General features: G+C 38.0%; 1 protein-coding gene across 1 annotated transcript in view; it reads right to left on the bottom strand.

Moving 5' to 3' along the window:
* Positions 1–6,166: 6,166 nt before the first annotated feature.
* The window catches only part of KCND2 (potassium voltage-gated channel subfamily D member 2), a 513,453-nt gene continuing 498,954 nt past the window's right edge, over positions 6,167–20,665 (bottom strand). The window contains exons 3-6 of the mRNA XM_004602066.2: positions 17,039–17,134; positions 14,307–14,399; positions 11,282–11,529; positions 6,167–8,808 (exon numbers count right to left, since the gene is read on the bottom strand). Coding sequence (XP_004602123.1) covers positions 8,631–8,808; positions 11,282–11,529; positions 14,307–14,399; positions 17,039–17,134 — 615 coding nt within the window. The 3' untranslated portion in view covers positions 6,167–8,630. The remainder of the gene's footprint in view (positions 8,809–11,281; positions 11,530–14,306; positions 14,400–17,038; positions 17,135–20,665) is intronic.

The following is a 20,665-nucleotide window of genomic DNA, read 5'->3' as shown; positions in this document are numbered from 1 at the left end:
AATGTCTGTGTTTACACCGTTATTGAGGTTTTCTATTTTATTAGGAAAAAAATTCAGTGACCTACAGAAAAATACTGAAATTCTTTCTGTGTATGGAAAAATTCCAGAATATTTTACTTTATAATATTTGCGGCTACTGAATTGTGCAGTCATTTGTCATCTGAATTTCTGCACATTTTTTGCAAATGATATTATATGCCAAGAGGTACCTCACTCCTGCTAGCCTCCCAAATTTGTGCCTGCAAGAATTTGAGGAAGATACAAAAGATAATGAAGGATGGGAATTGGAGTGATTGACCTTAATTCCAAAATATTTCTGTTCCATTATAATAAGCCTCCAGGACTTGGACTACAGGCCAATTAGTTCCTGCAAGCTAACTGCAGCTCTCATCAGCAACCTTGAAACGTTTTGGCAGGCCTTATTCAAGAAGGGGAGAAACTAAGAGATGGAGGCTCTTTTACATAATTCTTTCTTTTACTGAAAAATTAACTCAATGTGTATGCTGAGATGGAGTGGTTGGGAAAACCTTTGTCAATTAGGAAAGCAATAGATTTCCCAGCTAGATTTCCATTTTTATTTTAACTTGTTTATAATCAACCAGGAAGAGTTGCTGGCAACTCTTTTTAAGTTTTTTAAGTTAAGAAAATAATTTAGACCAAAAAAAATGGGAAGAAAAGTGGATAATGCTGTTGGGAGCATAGAGTGTGGATAAAATCAGGCTTTCTTTTTGCCACACTCCCTCCAATTCCTTGAATCTAAAAGAAGCAATGCCATTAATTATTCCTCAAAATAGAACCTCATCCCAGGAATGTGATTTAACTTAAACATTTATGTTATCTAAATTAGGAAGATACGGGCCTATTACATTTTTTTGTGTTAGTTTACTAAACACAGAATGTGGCTAATAAATGATCTAATGGATTGATATGTATAAAGTGCTTAGCTTAATGCCTGGAAAATATTAGGATCCCGAAGAAGATACTTACAGCCATTATTATATTTTCATAACGGTATATTCTTTAATATTTAGTGTTCACTATAAATCTGTTGGAAAATAAAAGTGTTAAAGGGCATCGGATTTTTGTGTGCTCTGAATATCATTTCTTAACAGGCTGACTGGGATTAAAAATAATGCTCATTAAGTCCTGATTAAGAGCTATGTAAAATTGTGATGTGTCTGGAAGATCAACATCTGAGCATCTATATCCAGAGCATCCAGTTAGATTAAGAAATCTAAGAGATTCTTCTACCTACATCAGGTTCTGGCTGTGACTTCTCAGAGCCTTTGCTACCAACCAGTTTCAGTTCCTTTCTCTGGTCTCTTAGGGGTTTGTTCTCAGTTGTAAGGGCACCCAGGGATCTCTCAGCAATTCACTGGGGCGTGCGTAGTAAAATCTGGTGATTGGCCAGGACAAATGCCTTTTAGTTTTGTAATTTATATGGCAAAGCAATTAAATTGATAAAACTTTTAAAAAATCAGCAGATTTTCAATTTGTTTGTTTTTTTTTTTTTTTGGTCACACCCGGTGATGCACAGGGGTTACTCTTGGCTCTGCACTCAGAAATTACCCCTGGCAGTGCTCAGGGAACCATATGGGATGCTGGGAATCGAACCTGGGTCGGCAGCATGCAAGGCAAATACCCGACCTGCTGTGCTATAGCTCCAACCCCCAGATTTTCAATTTGAGTTAAAGCTCAAGGAAGTCTTTTTACAACCCTGTACCCATCTTCAATGGTTCTTCCAATTTCTCTCCACACTGTTGGTGCCCATTGTTTAATATTCTTCTTTACCCAGCCCCTTGCTTTTGATCAGAGAAAGAGCCCCTAGTTCCAATATTTTTGTAGGTGTTGCTTATTATAGACTTTAACTTACCTTCTTTCTAGACTTACTGTTCTAAATATATTTATCTCAGATATTTCTTCTCTCAGATATTTCAATTGAGTTAAACAGACAAAGTATTTTGAGGTGTGGTGGTAGGAGTCATAGCAGCATCGTGCGGTAGGCCTGCTTTGAAATAGTGAAAAAGCATTTAAATAACTTTCTACACATCCTCAGAAGAATCTAGTGAAAGGAGAAGGGAGAACAGAGAATGCTATTTTTTCTTTTTCTTTCTTTTTTTTGTAAACTGTGAATGAAGATCTCCTTTTCTGTTTTATTTTGCCTAATTTCTTTCTTCAAGCAGTTAGGGCTTCCTAAGCCCTGGCCCACGGCACCTGAATCTATGAATAAAGGATTGGGACAGAAAGATCTTTTTTGTTGTTATTTCTTTTCTGGGCCACACATGCTGATGCTCAGAAATTACTCCTGGCGGTGCTGGGGATCCTGCAAGGCAAGTGTCCTACTCGCTGCATTATCACTAAAGTCCAGAAAGAAGGTCTTAATAGTAAGTATGAGAAACTTAGAAGTGCTTTGAAGACTAATTTAATTGTATTTTTAGGTAATTTTATTTCCTTCCTTCCATTTCTCTCTTCATCCTCCTCTCCTCCTTCCTTCCTTCTTTCCTTCCTTCTTTTTTACTTGAAGGAGATCCCCAAACTAGATAGTCAGGATCCTCTCAGCATATACAGTGGCACTGGAGATTTAGCTCAGGGCCTCTCACTTATCCTAGCCCTTTCTAAGCCCCTGAATCAGTTGATGGGTTCTTTCTACTGTGGATCTCTAACTGCAGAGCTATTGGGATTGCCTTGGCCTTACAAGTCTCTTGTGTTGAAGAGACAGCTTTAGGAGATCTATGTAGAAAAATGACATCAGTTTTCAGGGAAAAACAAAAGGTATTTGTAACTGCAGTGTGAATCACAGAGAACTTCAAGTTATTAATCACTTTGTAAATCTGTGAAAGTGTTTAGTCTGGCTTCTTATCCTATCCAACTTACTGTAATGTAAAACCATCCTAAGCACTCAATAATTTGGAACACTAGTTTCCTAGTGGATTTCCATCAGAATGCCAGAGGGAAGAATCATTAGGGAAAGAAAAGTGAATAACTTTCTTAAGAAAGGAATACTCCTGAGGCTGGCGCAATAGCACAGCTGGTAGGGTGTTTGCCTTGCATGCGGCCTACCCGGGTTCGATGCCCAGCATCCCATATGGTCGCCTGAGCATAGCCAGGAGTAATTCCTGAGTGCAGAGGCAGGAGTAACCCCTGTGCATCGCCAGGTGTGACCCAAAAAAGAAAAAAATATATATACTGTGTTAACAAAGGAATACTCCTCATAGGGGGGGTGGGTTTCCCTTCCCACCCCAAGCAGAACCCTGGCAGCTGAAAACCTCCAGAACCGAGCCACAGCCATGCTCAAGGCTACTCTCCACACGCCCAAATGAGCCTCACCCATGAAGTAACTGGCAGAGAAACCCAGTTATGTGGGACCCGGGGCTGAGATCTCCAAGCCTGCTCGAGTCGGGACTGGGCCTCCTCCGCCCAGATCCCCAGTTTTCCAGTAGTCTGGCAGTTACACCCACAAACTGCCACTGGCACGCCATGTAATCTCATCAAGACCCAGAGACTATAAAATATAGCTCCTGGGAGAGAGTGACGCAGTATTTCCTGGAGCATGCGGCCTCATTCTCAGTCACAAGACCTCTTGTACTCTCGCCCACTGATGTACCTAAAGTAGCACACATTTGTTTGATTTTAACATACTTGCTTGTATTCTCTTATATTGGGCATAAATGGCTCCAGAATAAAATCCATCAAGCTTCACACACTTTTCTCTTATTGTGGTGGGAAGAAGCTCACTGGTGGGGTGGGTGTTTGAATATTATCTGTAATAAACTATTGTGAACTACTTTGTGAAAATAAAAGGTATAAAAATCACACACAAAAATAGAATACCGATTTAGGTCTTGGGGAGGTCACTCAATGGTCACTGGTGCTGGGGCTGAATTTGAACTCTGGAACCTTGGGGTCCCCTCAGCACTGCTGGGTGTAGTCCTGGAGGCCTTGGTGTACCATAGGATATGTCCTGCAGTCCATTCCCAGCACTGTACTCTCTTACTTAGCATCAAATCACCCGGTCCAATTGGCCAAATATCCCTAAGAGTAACTGGAACCCTGGGCACAGTAGGGGAAATCCCCGACCCCCAAGAGGAAGAGTGCTCGAGGGAAGGGCGGAAAAGGTAAGACAAGTGCCATACCTGCTGGTCTATGCCTCCCACCAGGTCAAGTAGACAATAAAGAGCAAAGGACTAGAAAGTACAAAGTGGGTCTGATACTAATTCCCTGTATCAGTTTCTTTTTTCTTTTTTCTTTTTGGGTCACACCCGGAGATGCACAGGGGTTACTCCTGGCTCTGCGCTCAGGAATTACTCCTGGCAGTGCTCAGGGAACCATATGGGATTCTGGGAATCAAACCCGGGTCAGCCGCGTGCAAGGCAAATGCCCTCCCCGCTGTGCTATTGCTCCAGCCCCCTTGAAAATATTTTATTCTTCTAAATACAATCAGTTGAACTAGTTACAACTTAGTCTTGTCTTTTTATAAAATAGTGTGCCTACTCAACTGTGTTGAAAATTCAGATGGACAGTCATACAGTGTAGAGCAATAAACATTCTTATATCTGTGACTTCATAAAATCGCCTTAACAGCACTCTAGGGAAGAGGTGAGGGCTTCCCTGTGAAACTCCGAGGAGCTCTCTACTTGAGAAGAGCCTCCTTTCACTCTTTAGAGCAATGATGCTGGCAGACGTGTATATAGCTCCTTGGAGGCTGTTTCCAAACCAACTTTACAACTAAAATGAAAAAAGTATAGGCAGGTATATTGAAGCTTTTTGGTATAATATTGGCGATTAAATATTTATGGATTAAGAATGAAGATCATCAAGAAAAGGAGGAGCTCTTTCAAAGGCTTCACAAAGTATCATGAATTAAAAATCACTAATCACTTATTTTCTCCTTCTTCTTCTAATAATAGCTCATTATTACCTTGCTTTGAGGTTCTACTTCTTGAATATTAAAGAGAAGCTACCAGAACATGTATATTAAAATTTGAAATTATATTGTACAAGTAAACATTGGCATATATAAATAGAAAAGAATACACACATGCTCACATTTCCTAGATTAAAGATTTTTTACTAAGCATTTAATTCAGTTCTGACCAAAATTATTGACTCTAAGCTTCTTTTTGCCTAAGCAGTTAGTGGTGGTTAAGGAAGAAATCTGTTTCAAGTGTCAGCTTTATTTTATTTTGGTTCACATCGTGCAAGAGGCCAGCTCAAATAAAACTTTGGGATTCACTGTAGAGAGGTCTCTTTCAATGTTTTTTTTTTCATGGAAAAAACCTAATTTTAACATCCTGTCTTTTTCTTAATGACCGATAAAATCTTGCGATATCACTATGTAGTTATTAATGTTACCAATATATTTCCATAAGTGACCATCTAAAGGAGTAACTCTTTTACCTTTAAGCAATAGCACAGTGGGTAGGGCATTTGCCTTGCACGCAGCTGACCCGGGTTTGATTACCAGCATCCCATATGGTCCCCTGAGCACTGCCAGGAGTAATTCCTGAGCGCAGAGCCAGGAGTAAACCCTGTGCATCGCCGGGTGTGACCCAAAAAGCAAAAAAAAAAAAAATAAAGAAACTGATACAGGGAATTAGTATCAGACCCACTTTAAATGTTAGTAACTTTTGTTATTATTATTGTACATTTTTAACTAACATTTTAATTTTACTTCCCTCATGGTACTTCATGGTGTTTCTTTACTTTAAAAATATTTCTCAATTGAGATTTCGTGGATTTACAATAAATGTTAGTAACTTCTAAACTAAAGATTCTTCCTGGGCTCTCCCCCACTATGAAGATACCCAAGTTCCCTCTTGAATATACTATTCTCTCTCTCTCTCATTCTCTCTCTCCCTCTCCCTCTCTCTCTCACCTCTCTCTCTCTCCTCACTCTTTCTCCCCTCTCTCTCCTTTTCTCTCTCCCTCTGTCTCATTTCCTAAATAAAATTAACTCCGCAAAAAATAAGTCACTGCCTAAATTCTTATCACTGGCAGAAAGCTACTATCTTTACTAACTGAAACATACTTACTGTTACTCAAGTTTCCCACATTCTTTACATTTGTATATGTTTCAGGGATTCTCCCAAAATGTGTAATATGACTCTGGTGCATTAGTATTTTGGAACGGCAGGGAGTTCAAGTAAAAAAAGGCACCAGTCACACATGTTGTCCTGTTTGAGCATGCACATGTTTTATTTAAGTATTCTCCAAAGGTCTATTTTTTTTTTCAGCATAATGCAGATATTATGCTATTCTTCGAAATAAGATATATGAATTTTAAACAAAATTGTCAAAAACAATGACCTTGGTTACTCCATATGGTACACAGAAATAATTACATTTCACTTACAATACAGATGCACTTAACACAGTCATCAAGAGTCATTCACCACCAACACAGTATATTTTTAAACTACCTAAACACCAAAAAGTTTTTTATTTATTTTCCAAAAGTTTAAAGAAATTAATAGTTTTGGATAAGTGATAAGTCAAAAAGGAGGCAGAATTGCCAAAAGAAATACTCAAATGCATTTTTAAAAATGTAATATTAAGAACATGAAAATAGAACTTCTCACTGGGAATCAAAAGACCTAGGCGATCCGGACTGCGGTTCCCTAGTTCTGCTCTTTAAAAAGTTTTTCAATAAATGCCATCAAAGAAGTTTCACTACATATTTGCTCTAGAAGCATAAAGTGACATGAGGCAGGTGTTAATATAATTGTTAATATTCACGCTTCAGGAAGATTAGTAACTTTTAAAAAGACGCTAGGAATAAAACCAGCTCTTCCCGAGAGATAGTAGTTTATCATTAAGATCTACTGGGTGCTCAGCACTGATCTAGAAGCTATCCTAGAAACGGGAAGCAAAAATTTCTGGCTTTAGTGGAAAATGGTTGGATTAAGTCTTTTTTGTGTGATAAATTATGGTAAGTACTTTAAGGTTTCTATTGTATAGGGAAAATTATTAATAACTCTTTCCACATCTGGAAGCTTAACTTTATTCCATACAGTGGTGGTCTGGAATGAACAAAACCTTTCATTTGACATAAAACTTTATGACATTGTCACGTGCAGACATGTCTGCTGATATATTTTAAAGGTGAAAAGGTATAGAGACTTTTCACTTAAATGTACATAGAGATCAACTTCGCATTATCAAACTCCTGACTTTCTGGTCTAGTAGAGAAAATTGCTCTTGCAATATACAGGAACCTTTCTCAGATAAATTTGTGCTGCCTTCCCCGACAGTGTAGAAAGCGTGCTTTCATCAAATATTGCTGCATAAAGCACTCCAGTTTATCTCTGCATTTCAATTCACATGAGTTATTCTCAAAATGTATTCAAGATCTAAAGCAAAATAAATAATACATCAAGTGAGATTCTGGGATCATTGATCTTTTGATATTAATCCCAGCCAACTCTTTTCATAAAACATATAGTGATATATCCAGTTTCTGGGCTTTTCCATAATAGCAAAGAGGTTAAAGATGATACACAGATGTCAATTCCTTTTTTTCCTAATTTTTGACAAGGGGATTGGTACTGATAATCTACTTACAAGATAATCTGTCGAGGAATACAAAAGTAGGAAAGTCGGAACTACAAAACAGTAGTCTGGTTGATGACGATAAACCCAATAAAAAGGTGCTATAGAAATACAGGAACAAATAATGCACTGTCACAGGAATACAGAGGACTGAAGAATATTACTGAAAAACATTCATGGCACAAGAGTTTTGGATTAAAAAGTTATCTAAAACTGGGCCACACGAGAAGTTTTTCTAGAGATGTGGCTCTTACTGTTTCTATGAAGATCTGGAAAATACAACAACAAAAAAAATCCTGATTCCTGATACAACAGGTGTACAATGAATTATTGCAGTTGTAACAGTATCTAGGTGCAAGGTAAAACGAGAATTAATACTGAACTATCTGAACACTTAGATTTACTAATGAGCATCCCCATGAGAAATACTGCGGTTCTAAAAGGAGTTTATTTGCACAGCTCACCATGGAACATGAACAATCAGCTTGTAAGTGCACAGAAATTTCCCCTTTCTACAAGTATAGTTTATCATGCCTATTCTGAAGACAACATAAGGAAAGTGAGATCACTGCTCCAAAGAATTCTAGCATGCATTATGATGGTTTCCTTCAGTCAATACAAATGTGTTGTATGAGTTGTTTTTTTTTTTAAATGTACTAATCTTCATTATAGCCAATGTTCATGATTTTAACAGGAAAAATTTTTATCAAAATGTTTTCCATATTTTTTTTATTTTGCATTCAACTGGAACATTATGTTCAAATATTTATTTTATTTATTTTATTAAAAAAAGAGTTCTGGTCATAAGAAGCATTAGTAGGCGGCATTTCATTGTGCTCATACGCAAAGTCAAAGGGCCACAGGCTATTCCTCTGCTACACGGGTCAAACTGTCTAGAAATGCCATTTGGGTGGTTTTATTTTCCTCCTCCAGTTTGGAAGCTTTGTTATTTATTAATTCACTACCAACCTTCTTGCTTTGCCAGCTTTATCTGCAAAGGGTTTACTGTTTCTTCTTTCTTCCCCATCGGGATTCTTTCCACAGCTACAGCTGAAATTTTCTGAGACAGGACTCCAATTGTTTTACAAAGCAGACACTCTGACAATATTTCCTCCTGAGTACTCAGGAGATTCTGGCCTGTCATCTCCTTCGGGGGTGGTTACTGGAGGTGTTGGGATGCTTATTATTGCTGTAGTCACATAAGGTTGTTCACAGTTTAGTTTAACACACTCTTCCATTTTGGCATTTAAACTGGATCGGCTGAGGAAAAAATAAATTTAAGAAAGAAAGTTGTTTAGTTACAAAAAAAAAAAACCACATTTCCCCCGGCAACTGAGTAATGCACATTTTTTTATGATTGCAGATACCATTTTTAAGTGATTAAGAACAAGTACCATGATTTGTTAAAAATAAAACCCCAAACCTTAATACATATTTAAGTCAACATTTGTCAAGTTATTTGCTCAAATAAATGTCTGAAGGTGTCAATTCAGTCTGATTCAACTGGTGTTTCTTCAACAAAGATTTCTCTCTCTCTTCTTTTCTTGCTTTCTTGTTTGGGGATGTGGTCACACCTGGCAGTACTCAGGGCTTACTCCTAGCTCTGCACTCCAGGATCTCTCCTGGCAGTGCTCACGGGACCATATGGGGTTCTGGGGGGGAACATATAGGGTACTGGGGATTGAATCAGGGTTGACCACATGCAAGGCAAGTGTCTTATCAGCTGTCATATTATTCTAGTACTCAGCAAAGATTTTTCTGTAGGTAAGTTTTGAAAAGTTTGGGTTGAACAAAGTATAATTTTTTCTCTAAGGCAGGGTTTCCAAGAGATTTGAAGCATCCTTATGAAAGGGTTCAACTTTGTGGATCTCTCAGTGCCTTTGATCATAGGGTGATTTTAGTGTCTTGCCTTATTATGTTTATTATTGCCTTATTCTCCTTAAAGTTTTCAACTTAATAGTAGCCAAATGTTAAGAACCCACCGAAGTTAACTATTACTACCTAACAATTCAACGTCTTTCCAAGTGGTATTCCTAAGATTTTACATATGAGGCCAGAAATAAAGGGAAGAGTATAAGGAGGGGTATGCAGAAGATCTGAAAAACGAGTTTATTTTCGTGAACACTTATTTTAAATGTTCATGTCATAAGTATTCTTTTTCAACACTTCTCTATTTTCTACTTCATTTTCGAATAGGTGTAAAAGCGTGTAGATGTCTTAGAATTCTTAAAGGCAAAAAATTTTCAGTTCTTCAAGTTGTAATCGGGGGCCTTGCATGCAGCTGAATTGACATGCAAGGTCAGCACTCCACATCGTCCCTGAACCTGCCCTAAGGGATCACGGAGCACAGAGTCAGGAATAAGGGAGGTGTGGTCCCTAAGCACCTCCCCTCTCCAATAATATAATAGTCTGGTCCCAAGAGTTTTCTCATTGGAATAAATCAACATAACCTGAACTTGGGTTTTCATTCAGATTTTCTATTTCCTTTTTCTTTTTGCAGTGCCAGGGATGGAAGGCCAAGGCACACATGCAAGGCCAGAACTTTACTGCTGAGCTGTGCCCCCCATACATACTTTCCTCTTGATTTTCAAAGAAGCAATCCTGGGTAATGAATCACTAAAATGAAATATTATTTATTTTGAAAACCACAGCAAAATTAGTTGGCTAGAAATTGAGCTCTTAAATGACTTGTAGTAAGAGTACTATATTTTATTAGACAAAGATGTTTGTGGCAAAAATAAATAGCACATAAAGAGAAGCAAAGGGAAACTACCAATAGAAATAACTCACTTAAATTATCCACAGACTAAGTAAGCAGAGGCAAATGATTTTAGCATATTTCTCATCAGTTTTGTGTGCTGAACTGGCTTCTGTGTTTGCGTGACCAAAAAAGTAACTTTATGATTAAAATTTCTAGATTGACTCAAAAGATTTGTGTGGGTATCATTTTATTTTTTCACTGGTATTGAAAGTGCTGATATAATTTTGGTCATGGAAGACTTTAAAATCATATCAATGCTAAGTAAGTGAGTAGAGTAGTCTATCACTTCAGGCTCTGTGTGTTTGCAAAGACGGTTACGGAGTTCAGAGATTAAAGCATGTGACATGGAAGAGGCAGAAATTCATCGAGACAAGTCTAACCATCTTCCTTTGGTTCTTTTATTTTTTTATAAGACCATTAAATGGTTATTTTTTCCAATTAAATTTTTATTATGATTTGTGGCACATTGAAGTTTTTTTAAGCCTTCTTTCTGTTAAATTTTTTAAAAAAAATTTTTTGTTAGTGAATCACTGTGAGGTACAGTTACAAACTTATGAACTTTCATGTTTGCATTTCAGTCATACAGTGATCGTTTAATACTTTTAATATTGACACAATGACTAAGAGTCACTCTGACTCTTAAACGTATGCCAGCAGATTTATTTTTCCTCTTAGTGACAACTTGAGCTTTTGCCTCTTTTTTTTTTTTCTTTTCGGGTCACACCAACGACTCAGGAATTACTCCTGATGGTGCTCGTGGGACCATATGGGATGCTGGGAATCGAACCCCAGTAGGCCCTGTGCAAGGCAATCTCCCTACCGCCCTCCCCCCACCCCCACTGTATTATAGCTCCAGCCCCTTGTCTCATTCTTAACGGTCGGTACTAGACTTTCCTTGTCACAGAGGTTGCAACATGATTAGATGGAAAAAAACACTCGGAAGTAAATTCACACACAGCACGTGGAGGGTACCTGTTAGAGAGCGGGGTTCTCTCCACACATCTGATCTGAATGGTACTAAGCTCCTGCACACTGCCTCGGTGGCTTCCTGATACATTAGCGTTGGGGATGCGGAAAGTTTTTTTGTGTCGTCGTGAACAACAAGTGCTGGTGACTCCTTGTTGTGAAGAGAGAGAAGGACTGTGGCTGGAAGGGCGATTGACCGTTGCAACTTCCATGCAGCTTTCTTCAAAGACTTGTTCGTCCACAAACTCATGATTCTGTTTCAGAGTTATAAGAAAAAGCCAAGAAAGCAGAGCAGTGTTTTAATTTTCAACCAGAAATGAATAGCTTTATTTTTTCAAACTCAAATATTACCACTTACATTGGGACCTTCCAAGGAGTTACTGAAATTCAGTTCTGCATGATCAGGATGCCAAAGCCCCCTCATGTGGGCATTTATATGAAAATAAAATCTCTTGAGCTAGACCTCAAGATGGAAATCTGCAGGCTGATTGAGCATCTATTTACAGACTAACTTTATTTGGAAATATCATTTATTATTTTAAATACAAAATCTGGCAGAGTTATAAGCTAGAGAGAAAATAACCTTGAAAATGAATATAGATAATACCCCCAGGAAATATGCAAATTCACATTGACTTTTATTTTTAAACAGATTGGAGTTATGAATAAGAGACTATTTTACTCAACTATCCCAAATTAGATTGTTATATGTGAGCTAATATTTTCACATGGGATTGAAAACATCTTCTTAATTAGAAATGGAGCTAACTGAGCCACTTTCTATTTCTTTTAGACACTCCAGTAAAATCCCTCATACACATAAAAATATAGGACTTACTTATACATAAAACAGGTGAAATATGTTTATCTGCAAAATGTGCCATTATTTTGTCCCAGAGCAGAACTTTTGAGATCTCTTTGTTCATCTTTATGGTATATCACTGACCATACTCATGATTCCTGCCTGTGTTCAGAATCTAGCCCGGAAGCAAACAGTGACAGGAATCACCTTCTTTACCATTTCTTAAAGAAATGTGGCATAAATTTGTATTTAAAAATTTTTAATTAAGAATTCCCTCACAAAATGCCTATGCAAGAATTTTACCTCAGAAAAAATGTTTGAAATATTTATTTTCCCCATCAGAAGTATTAGAGAATGATTTTAATTACTAGTAATGAAAGGCTTTGCCTATGCCCAATTCCACAAAACTGGTTCTAATTTTTAAAAAAAATTAGCAAACAATTTAAGCAATTTACAGGCTAATAAGAAATAGATTGTTCTCGCTACTGATTTTGTAATTTCTTTGCTGAGGCAAGCATTTTTTAAGTAGAGAAAATTTAACATTCTATTCTTTAAAGTCCAGAGAATAATATCAGATATGAATTTCCTGTCAAATTTAATAGAAAATCACACAATTCACGAAGAATTTGCAACCCTATGTTCTCTTTTACAATGCACATTTCACACACATGAAACAAGTTATAAAATATGAGATTTATCCAATTTATCTCATAGATGGAAGTGAAGAAATAATTTTGTTATTGATTACTCCCTACCTTTGTTGGTAGTTCAATGTAAGCTATGTTAATTGGTGTTTTTTTAAAAAGTGCTTAATTTTACAAAATATGAAAATAAGATGCAAGGGAAAAGGTAGGGACAAATACTTTCTATAATTTTAATATCATCAGTTAACTTTCAAAGAGATAACCTATTAAATTAAAGACTTGTCCATATCTTTAAAAGCATAAATAAAATCAACTTCCCTCTTTAAGATCTAATCATGTTCCATTTATTGTGAGATAAAGATGAAAGTTCTCGATGCTTCCAAAGTCAAATGGAGACAGAGCCTTCCCTTCAGCCTTCTCTCTGTCCATGTGAGACTCTTGGTTTCCTTCACATCCTCTTAAGCCACGTTCTAGTCTTCCTAGGTGCTGACCTCACTCACCTCTTAGCCCCTTCATTTCTTTTATTTAAAACCTCATTGTCCTGGGAGTTTCTACTCAACTTCTCAGCTTCAACCTGTCTCGCCTAACTCTGGCTTCTTTGCCCCAGTAGAGGAACACTCAGCCCTTGCTTGACCCCAGACTTGCATCTGCCTCTCATCACCCTATCTTGTCACACCCGTGTTTTGTTCCCACAGGTGGGAGCATGATGAGGGCAGAGGCTGCACTTGACTTCATTGTGCATCACTGTGTATCACTGTCATATAGTAGGCATCTAATAGAGACTTGCTGAATGACTCTGTAGATAGACAAATAAAAGGGTGTTGTATGCAATATGTTGGAAGTGGCTAGACAAATATCTATCTCTGCCGAGTGAGTGAACAGAGCTGATTTAATAGGGCGAAAGTTTAGTTCTGCTCTGTTGCCACAAACTGTGACCTCTTTTTGACAAGCTACCTAGGGAACAGCACTTTTGCTAAAGAGGTGGTCCAATCCAGAGTTTTAAGTGGAGAAATGCAGAGTAAACCCCAGCCCAAGGGATATGCCAGTGACTAAATGTGTTATTATTTTCTTAGAATGGACAGTTTTTATTATTTACCTTTTTTTGTTGTACATGTGAATAAAAGAAATGCTTCTATTAAGTTATTCTCTATTTTCTTTGGCTAGTGCTATTACTATCCCTTTATCCAGATGGCAGGAACACTGAAACTACATTATTATCATCTTTTGTTTACTCAGCATTTTAAGAATCAGGCGGAAAATGATATTTTACTGCGCTTGCAATTGACCGTGAGAAGACCACTGTTCCATCTGCATTATTTTGATACTTTAGACTAGAGTTCAGAGAGCCCCTAAGGATAAAAACATTTAGAAATGTTTTTCGAAGTCTCTACTTTTTCAAGTTGAAAAGTCACTGAGTCTTTTAAAGTAATTTCAGACATGGTGGGCTTTTTTTTGGCTTTATGGTTTTTGTCATATTTTCCAGTAACACAGACAGTGAAATCATGCTTGGAAGCATTAAGTATTCACCAAGCTAATGGGATTACTGTCTGAGTACAGTGGCAGGCAGTCATGCTTGCTTCCTTACCGTGGTTTTTTCCAGGCAGTGAAGTAGGTGGTGGTGCTGAGTTTCAAAGCTGGAGCCGGATTTGCTAACAAAGGCCTGCTCATCCTCAGAGGACTGTTAACACAGAGAAGAGAAGTGCTTCCTATTTTATTTGCAAACAATGAGAACCTCAGCCACACATTTCCACAGAGAGATCTGGCCTATTTCCTGAGATTAAATGGCAGCATTTTTTTTTTTAAACTAAAAAGAGACAAGTGTGCGATTGCTTTTAAGTTTCATAATCAGCATTTACATTTTCATCAAATTAGCTTCCTGGTCTTATAGACTTTCCTTCCTGAATTGAAAATGGAAATCTCTTATTCATTCAACGACCCGCTACCTTGAAAGCCCCAGAGTCTTTCTTTTTGGATAATAACATTTGAACCTAGTGCTGAGATAATCCAGAGACCTCTATTGTGTTCACCTTCATAGAAGCTATTCTAAAAGTAAGGATGATGGATTCTTAAATATTAAAGGAGAGTTTTTCAGGGAAGAGTGAAGTTTCTCAAATTATATGCCATACCTTGTGACCTTTTATTACCGAACAATGCCATCTTTTTATTAAGAAGTAAAACAAGACATCATGTCCTTATCTAGCCTCACCCAGATGAATTTAAAGAAGATAAGGAATTTTGAAATAAAAAAAAATATGAAGAATGTTTGAAGTTTTTCATTTTAAACTGGCCTGGATTCATTTCCAAAGTGGAAGAAATCCCCCTTCCTACTTCATCAGGCAATGCTATGGGCATCAGTTGGATGGCCCCCATGAAACTCAGTTTAAGTTGGACACCATCTACCTGGAGATGGGATCCAGTTCTCCAGGTTAAGGGCTCCGTCATGCAAGGATATTCCCCTAAATCACTGCATTCCACATTTCAGATGTCTGTGGCCAGCCTAGGTTATTGTAGGGAGCCAAAATGTCAGTATAGCCTGACCTGCAATTAAGGACCCAACCCTTTTTTTTGGAAAAATGTCCTTACATTAAGAAATTAACCTCTTCTCGGGAAAATGTTAGAACACATTGTGTAAAGTTTCTGAGCAACGCCCGAGATAACTGTCATGCGCCCCCTGTTAGGGCTTGCACCCTGTGTCGCTGAAAATGTGCATGTATTGTTACTTCCCCGTTTTGCCTACTTCCTCATGTAATCAATTATAAAAAAAACTAGCTGGAGAGAAATAAAGAGCTTTTGCCTTTGCTTGCTTGCTTGATCAAAGCCTTGTCTGTCTTGCTCCCATTCTTCTCTCTCTCTTTTTCCACTCGCTCACCCTCTCCCGGTTACCCACGTTGACTAGTCCTGAGGGATGGGACAGGTTATCACCTGTAACTCTGACCAATCAGCTACAGTTCAGAGGGTCTAAGAACTCCTTCTTGGACTTCAGATGCCAATCCCAGGCCAGGGTATGTTTTAACAGTCTGACTTAGAGTTTCCAAGACCCTTTCCTCAGATTCATTTAATTTTCAGAACAATAAAAATAAGGGTCTGGAGTGATAGCACAGTGGGTAGAGCATTTGCTTTGCATGCAGGCAACCCTGGGTTTAATTCCCAGGATCCCATATGGTCCCCTGAGCACCACCAAGAGTAATTCTTGAGTGCATGAGCCAGGAGTAACCCCTGTGCATCGCCAGGCGTCACCCAAAAAGCAAAATATTGAATAAATAAATAAAATCAAACTCAGGGAAACATTTTCTTATCATCAATTTATAAGAATAATACAAGAATAGCCAGATATATAAGATGTGCAAGGGAAGGTATGGAGTTGGTTAAAGAGCTTCTGGTTAATTTATTTTCCAGAGAACTCAGAGAAACATTCTTACATTTTTTACCAGTTTATAATAACCTAGGTACAGTCAGATATAGGAAACACATGTGGAAAGGTCTAGGGTCAGACAAGGAGCTTCTCTGTTCTCTGAGAATGATACTCTCCCCAAATCTCCACCTACCCACTAACCTGGAAGCTCTCTAAAGCAGAATGCGCTTTGAGATTGCTGATGGAACTCCTAGACTTTCTCCCCTCGAAGGAGGCTGGCAGTGGATTAAAAGTTTCCACTGTTTAATTGCGTGACTGGGTGTGGACCTCATGGATCCTGATCCTAGGGTATTGTCCTTTAACATATCAAAAGACTTTTTTATAGATCTCCTGGCTTAGGCCAGAAAAGGAACCAAGTATGTAGCACTGTAGCACTGTGTCATCCACTTGTTCATCGATTTGCTCCAGTGGGCACCAGTAATGTCTCCATTGTGAGACTTCTTGTTACTGTTTTTGGCATATCAAATATGCCACGGGTAGCTTGTCAGGCTCTGCCGTGAGGCAGAATACTCTCAGTAGCTTGCCAGGCTTTCCAAGAGGGACCGTGGAATCGAAGCCGGGGCGGTGGTGTGCAAGGCAAATGCCCTACCCGCTGTGCTATTGCTCTAGTCCACCAGTGTATTTATCATAAATCACTATCTTACACCATGTTTACATGAGGTAGCACGTAAGTACTGTCCAATCTTGAGTGAAAAATCATGATTCTCAGATAATATCCCATAGCCAGTTTCTAGCCCATTATAGCCAATAAAACTGGAGAGAGTGGAATTATTTTAGAAAGACACTTTTGTTTTTCTAGGAGTCATTTTAAATAATTACATACAGTAAAACTATACAGCTAAGTAGACTAAATCAACACAACACCAAACATCGAGCATTAATAGAAATGAAGCGCTTGGCTGTACCTGCAGCTGGTTACTGAGTAGGCCGTTCCTCTTGCTCTGCATGTAGGCGTTTGCACTTCCACTTTTGGCTGCCCTGATCCTGGCAAGTCGTGCTTTCTAGAACAAAAATATGCACATCTTTTTAATACTTATGAACTGTTTTCTTAAACTAGTAAATATATTCACGTCTAATCTTAATATAAACATATATATTTAACTGAAAAATTACTTCAGCTTTTCACATGCAGTTATTAATTTTTTTTTCCACTTAAGGGTTTTAGTGAATGTCAGTCTGATCAATTAACTACTTTGGAACTGGAATATGCATTGAAGAACTGCAGTTAAGTATTCACGGAAAAAATTAATTTCACTGTTTATTTCAGAGAAAAATAGCAGGATTATTTTCCTTATATTTCCAGTTATTGAAATTTGAGTAACTCAGTGAAATGAAGACACATAGATTCAGCCATTGACACCATTTTATTTTAAAATTATATGATTGCCTTCCATTCTTTTACTTCCTCTCCTTTTTATTTTTTTTTAATTTATTAATTAATTTTTTTTTTGCTTTTTTTTGGGGGGGTCACACCTGGCGAGGCACAGGGGTTACTCCTGGCTCTGCACCCAGGAATTACCCCTGGCGGTGCTCAGGGGACCATATGGGTTGCTGGGATTCGAACTTGGGTCGGCCTCATGCAAGGCAGACGCGCTACCCACTGTGCTATTGCTCCAGCCCCACTTCCTCTTCTTTTTAATCCCTCTCTTTTCCTTCCTTCCATGTTTCTTTCTTTCTTTTTTATTAAAAGTCATTATTCAATTGTATCTGTATCCTCAGATATCAATTTTGCTTTATCAATTAATATTTTGTTAGGTTGCCCAATGTAGAGTGCATACTGACTAATATGGAATTTTAAAACTAAATATATACAGTTTTCAGGTAAATGTTTTCTTAATAAGTCCATACTATAGCATGCTCATCTGATTTCTATTTAACTTGTGAAGTTACATATTCTGAAATAAAGAGATTTATAATATTTAAGAATTTTAAAGGACATATGAATGGAGAATGTTCTTTACTTATGAGGGTTTACAGTGCACCACTACTGTAGAGTAACAAAGTGATATTTCTGAGCAAACTGGTTGTTTACCTGTGCTTCTGCTTCTTGATTCTGCTTTAAATTATGAACGAAATGAAATATAATTAACTTAAGTTAGCCCATAAGTCAAATTACAATTATAAAATTTAATTAAAATTAATTTTGAATATAATTAATTAAATTTGTTCTGGAAGAAGTAAACAGAAAGAGACCAGGAAGGAAAAAAAAAGAGAGAGACCAGAAAGAAGAGGGAGCAGTCAGACCTCTGAGAGATACACACCCTAATCTGCATGCGTGATCCAATGGTCACCCTACACATCTCATTTGCATAAGGGCAGAGAAGATCATCTAACATTCCTACATGTAGCTGTGTACATTCTGATTGCGTATTACGCATTCGCCCCACACAATCATTTGCGTACCCAATTATCCTGGTTATTAAAATTGGATAATCTCATAGTGTGCAACGAATCACGTAGCAGAAGCAAGTAAGGAGAGGAGATACATAATATGCACAAACCCTGGCCACTGGGTTTGGAAAAGGCCTCCCTTTTTCTGCTTCCTTCTGCCTCGTATCTGCTATGCTTTTCTGTCTTCCTTTTTGTCTGCCTGTAGTGGGCTGGAGCGATAGCACAGTGGTTAGGCATTCGCCTTTCAGGCAGCCACCCGTGTTAGATTCCTCCACCCCTCTCGGAGAGCCCGGCAAGCTACTGAGAGTATGGAGCCCGCACGGCAGAGTTTGGCAAGCTACCCGTGCATATTGGATATGCCAAAAACAGTAACAATAAGTCTCTCAATGAGAGACGTTACTGGTGCCCGCTCAAACAAATCAATGAGCAATGGGATGACAGTGACAGTAGGTAGTGATATACCAACTTGAGCTGTTGAATAAGTTGTAACACAAAAGACTTGTAGTGGCTAGCATGCTTATAATCTTACATGTCACTCACAAGAATCCAGGAAAGAGTGGTATCTGCTGTAAAGTACCACTGTTGTATATTTGCCCTACACTCTTATGGAATGAATCTCGTTTTCATTCACTGGATAGCATTATTTTGAGAACCGTTTTGATTATGACTTGAGACTAGCAAGTTTGTGTAAGAAAACAATTGGAATGATGTGCGTAAGATTTTTTTTCTGTAAAAATTCCTAACAAAGTCTTCAATTCTATCCAAATCAGCTCAGTAAATATAATCTTATTTATTCCTGAAGTGTTCTCTTTAAGACAAAATGTAAATTTATATAATTTCTATAATGGGAAATAAATTTGTGTATGACAAAAGTGAATGAAAGGAACTGGGGAAATAGCTCAAAGGGCTCGGCACACATTTTCATGTTGGAGGCCTGGGTTCCATCTTCAGCACTGCATAGAATCCTGAGCACTGCTGGGAGCCCAGATTATAGTCAAGAGAAAGCCATGAGCACCACCAGGTATAGTCTCCAAACCAAAAGAACAAAAGAAAATGTGAAAAACAAGAACTCTCTCTCTCTCTTTCTCTCTCTCTCTCTCTCTTTCTCTCTCTCTCTCGGTCTCTCTCTCTTTTGGTCTCTCTCTCTTTCAGCACTATCTTATTCTGTGTCAAAATTAGTTACATACACTGACATTTCTAGAGAAAAAATCATTAGATATATAATATTCTATATATATAATATTCTACAAATGCATATAAAACATGTTTGTTTGCTTTTTCACTCAATTTGGAGGAGACACCACCTCAGATTCTGTACTCTGTTGTTTTCCTTTAGTGCAGATGGAATTCCTCCCATATAGACATATACAGTTTACCTTATTTGTTTATGGATGCAAAAAAACGCTAATATAGAAATTATCCAGAAAAGTACAATTAATTTTAAAGTATCTTTTGCTAGGGGGTGGGGGGGAGATGGGATTGGGGAGGGTGGGAGGGACACTGGGTTTACGGGTGGTGGAGAATGGGCACTGGTGAAGGGATGGGTTCCAAACTTTGTATGAGGGAAGTATAAGCACAAAAGTGTATAAATCTGTAACTGTACCCTCACGGTGATTCTCTAATTAAAAATAAATAAATTTAAAAAAAAATTAAAAAAAAAATAAATAAATAAAGTATCTTTTGCTAATACAAACAATGTTGCCAGACTTTAAGTATCTATCTAAAGAGGGAGAAAATGAAGCTCTCAAAAGAGCAGTGATATCAGAGGGCTACTTCTACTTCTTTACTCTTCCTCCATGAATGCATTCTTCGTGCTAATTTCAAGTTAAAGTAATTCTTTGCTCAAATATCATTATATTTTTGATTTATCACTGCATCACTGTATCACTGTCATTCTGTTGCTCATCGATTTGCTTGGGCACCAGTAATGTCTCCATTGTGACACTTGTTGTTACTGTTTTTGGCATATCCAATACGCCATGGGTAGCTTGCCAGGCTCTGCCGTGCGGGCAAGACACTCTCAGTAGCTTGCAGGGCTCTCCGAGAGGAACAGAAGAATCGAACCGGGTCGTTTGTGTGCAAGGCAAATGCCCTACCCGATGTGCTATCCAATTCACATTTTACTCTTTATTGGCAGCATT

This window comes from Sorex araneus, chromosome 1 (genome assembly GCF_027595985.1).
Source record: "Sorex araneus isolate mSorAra2 chromosome 1, mSorAra2.pri, whole genome shotgun sequence".
Taxonomy (NCBI): Eukaryota; Metazoa; Chordata; class Mammalia; order Eulipotyphla; family Soricidae; genus Sorex; species Sorex araneus.
Note: the sequence above shows the minus strand (reverse complement) of the source record. Positions and strands in the feature narration are given on the sequence as shown.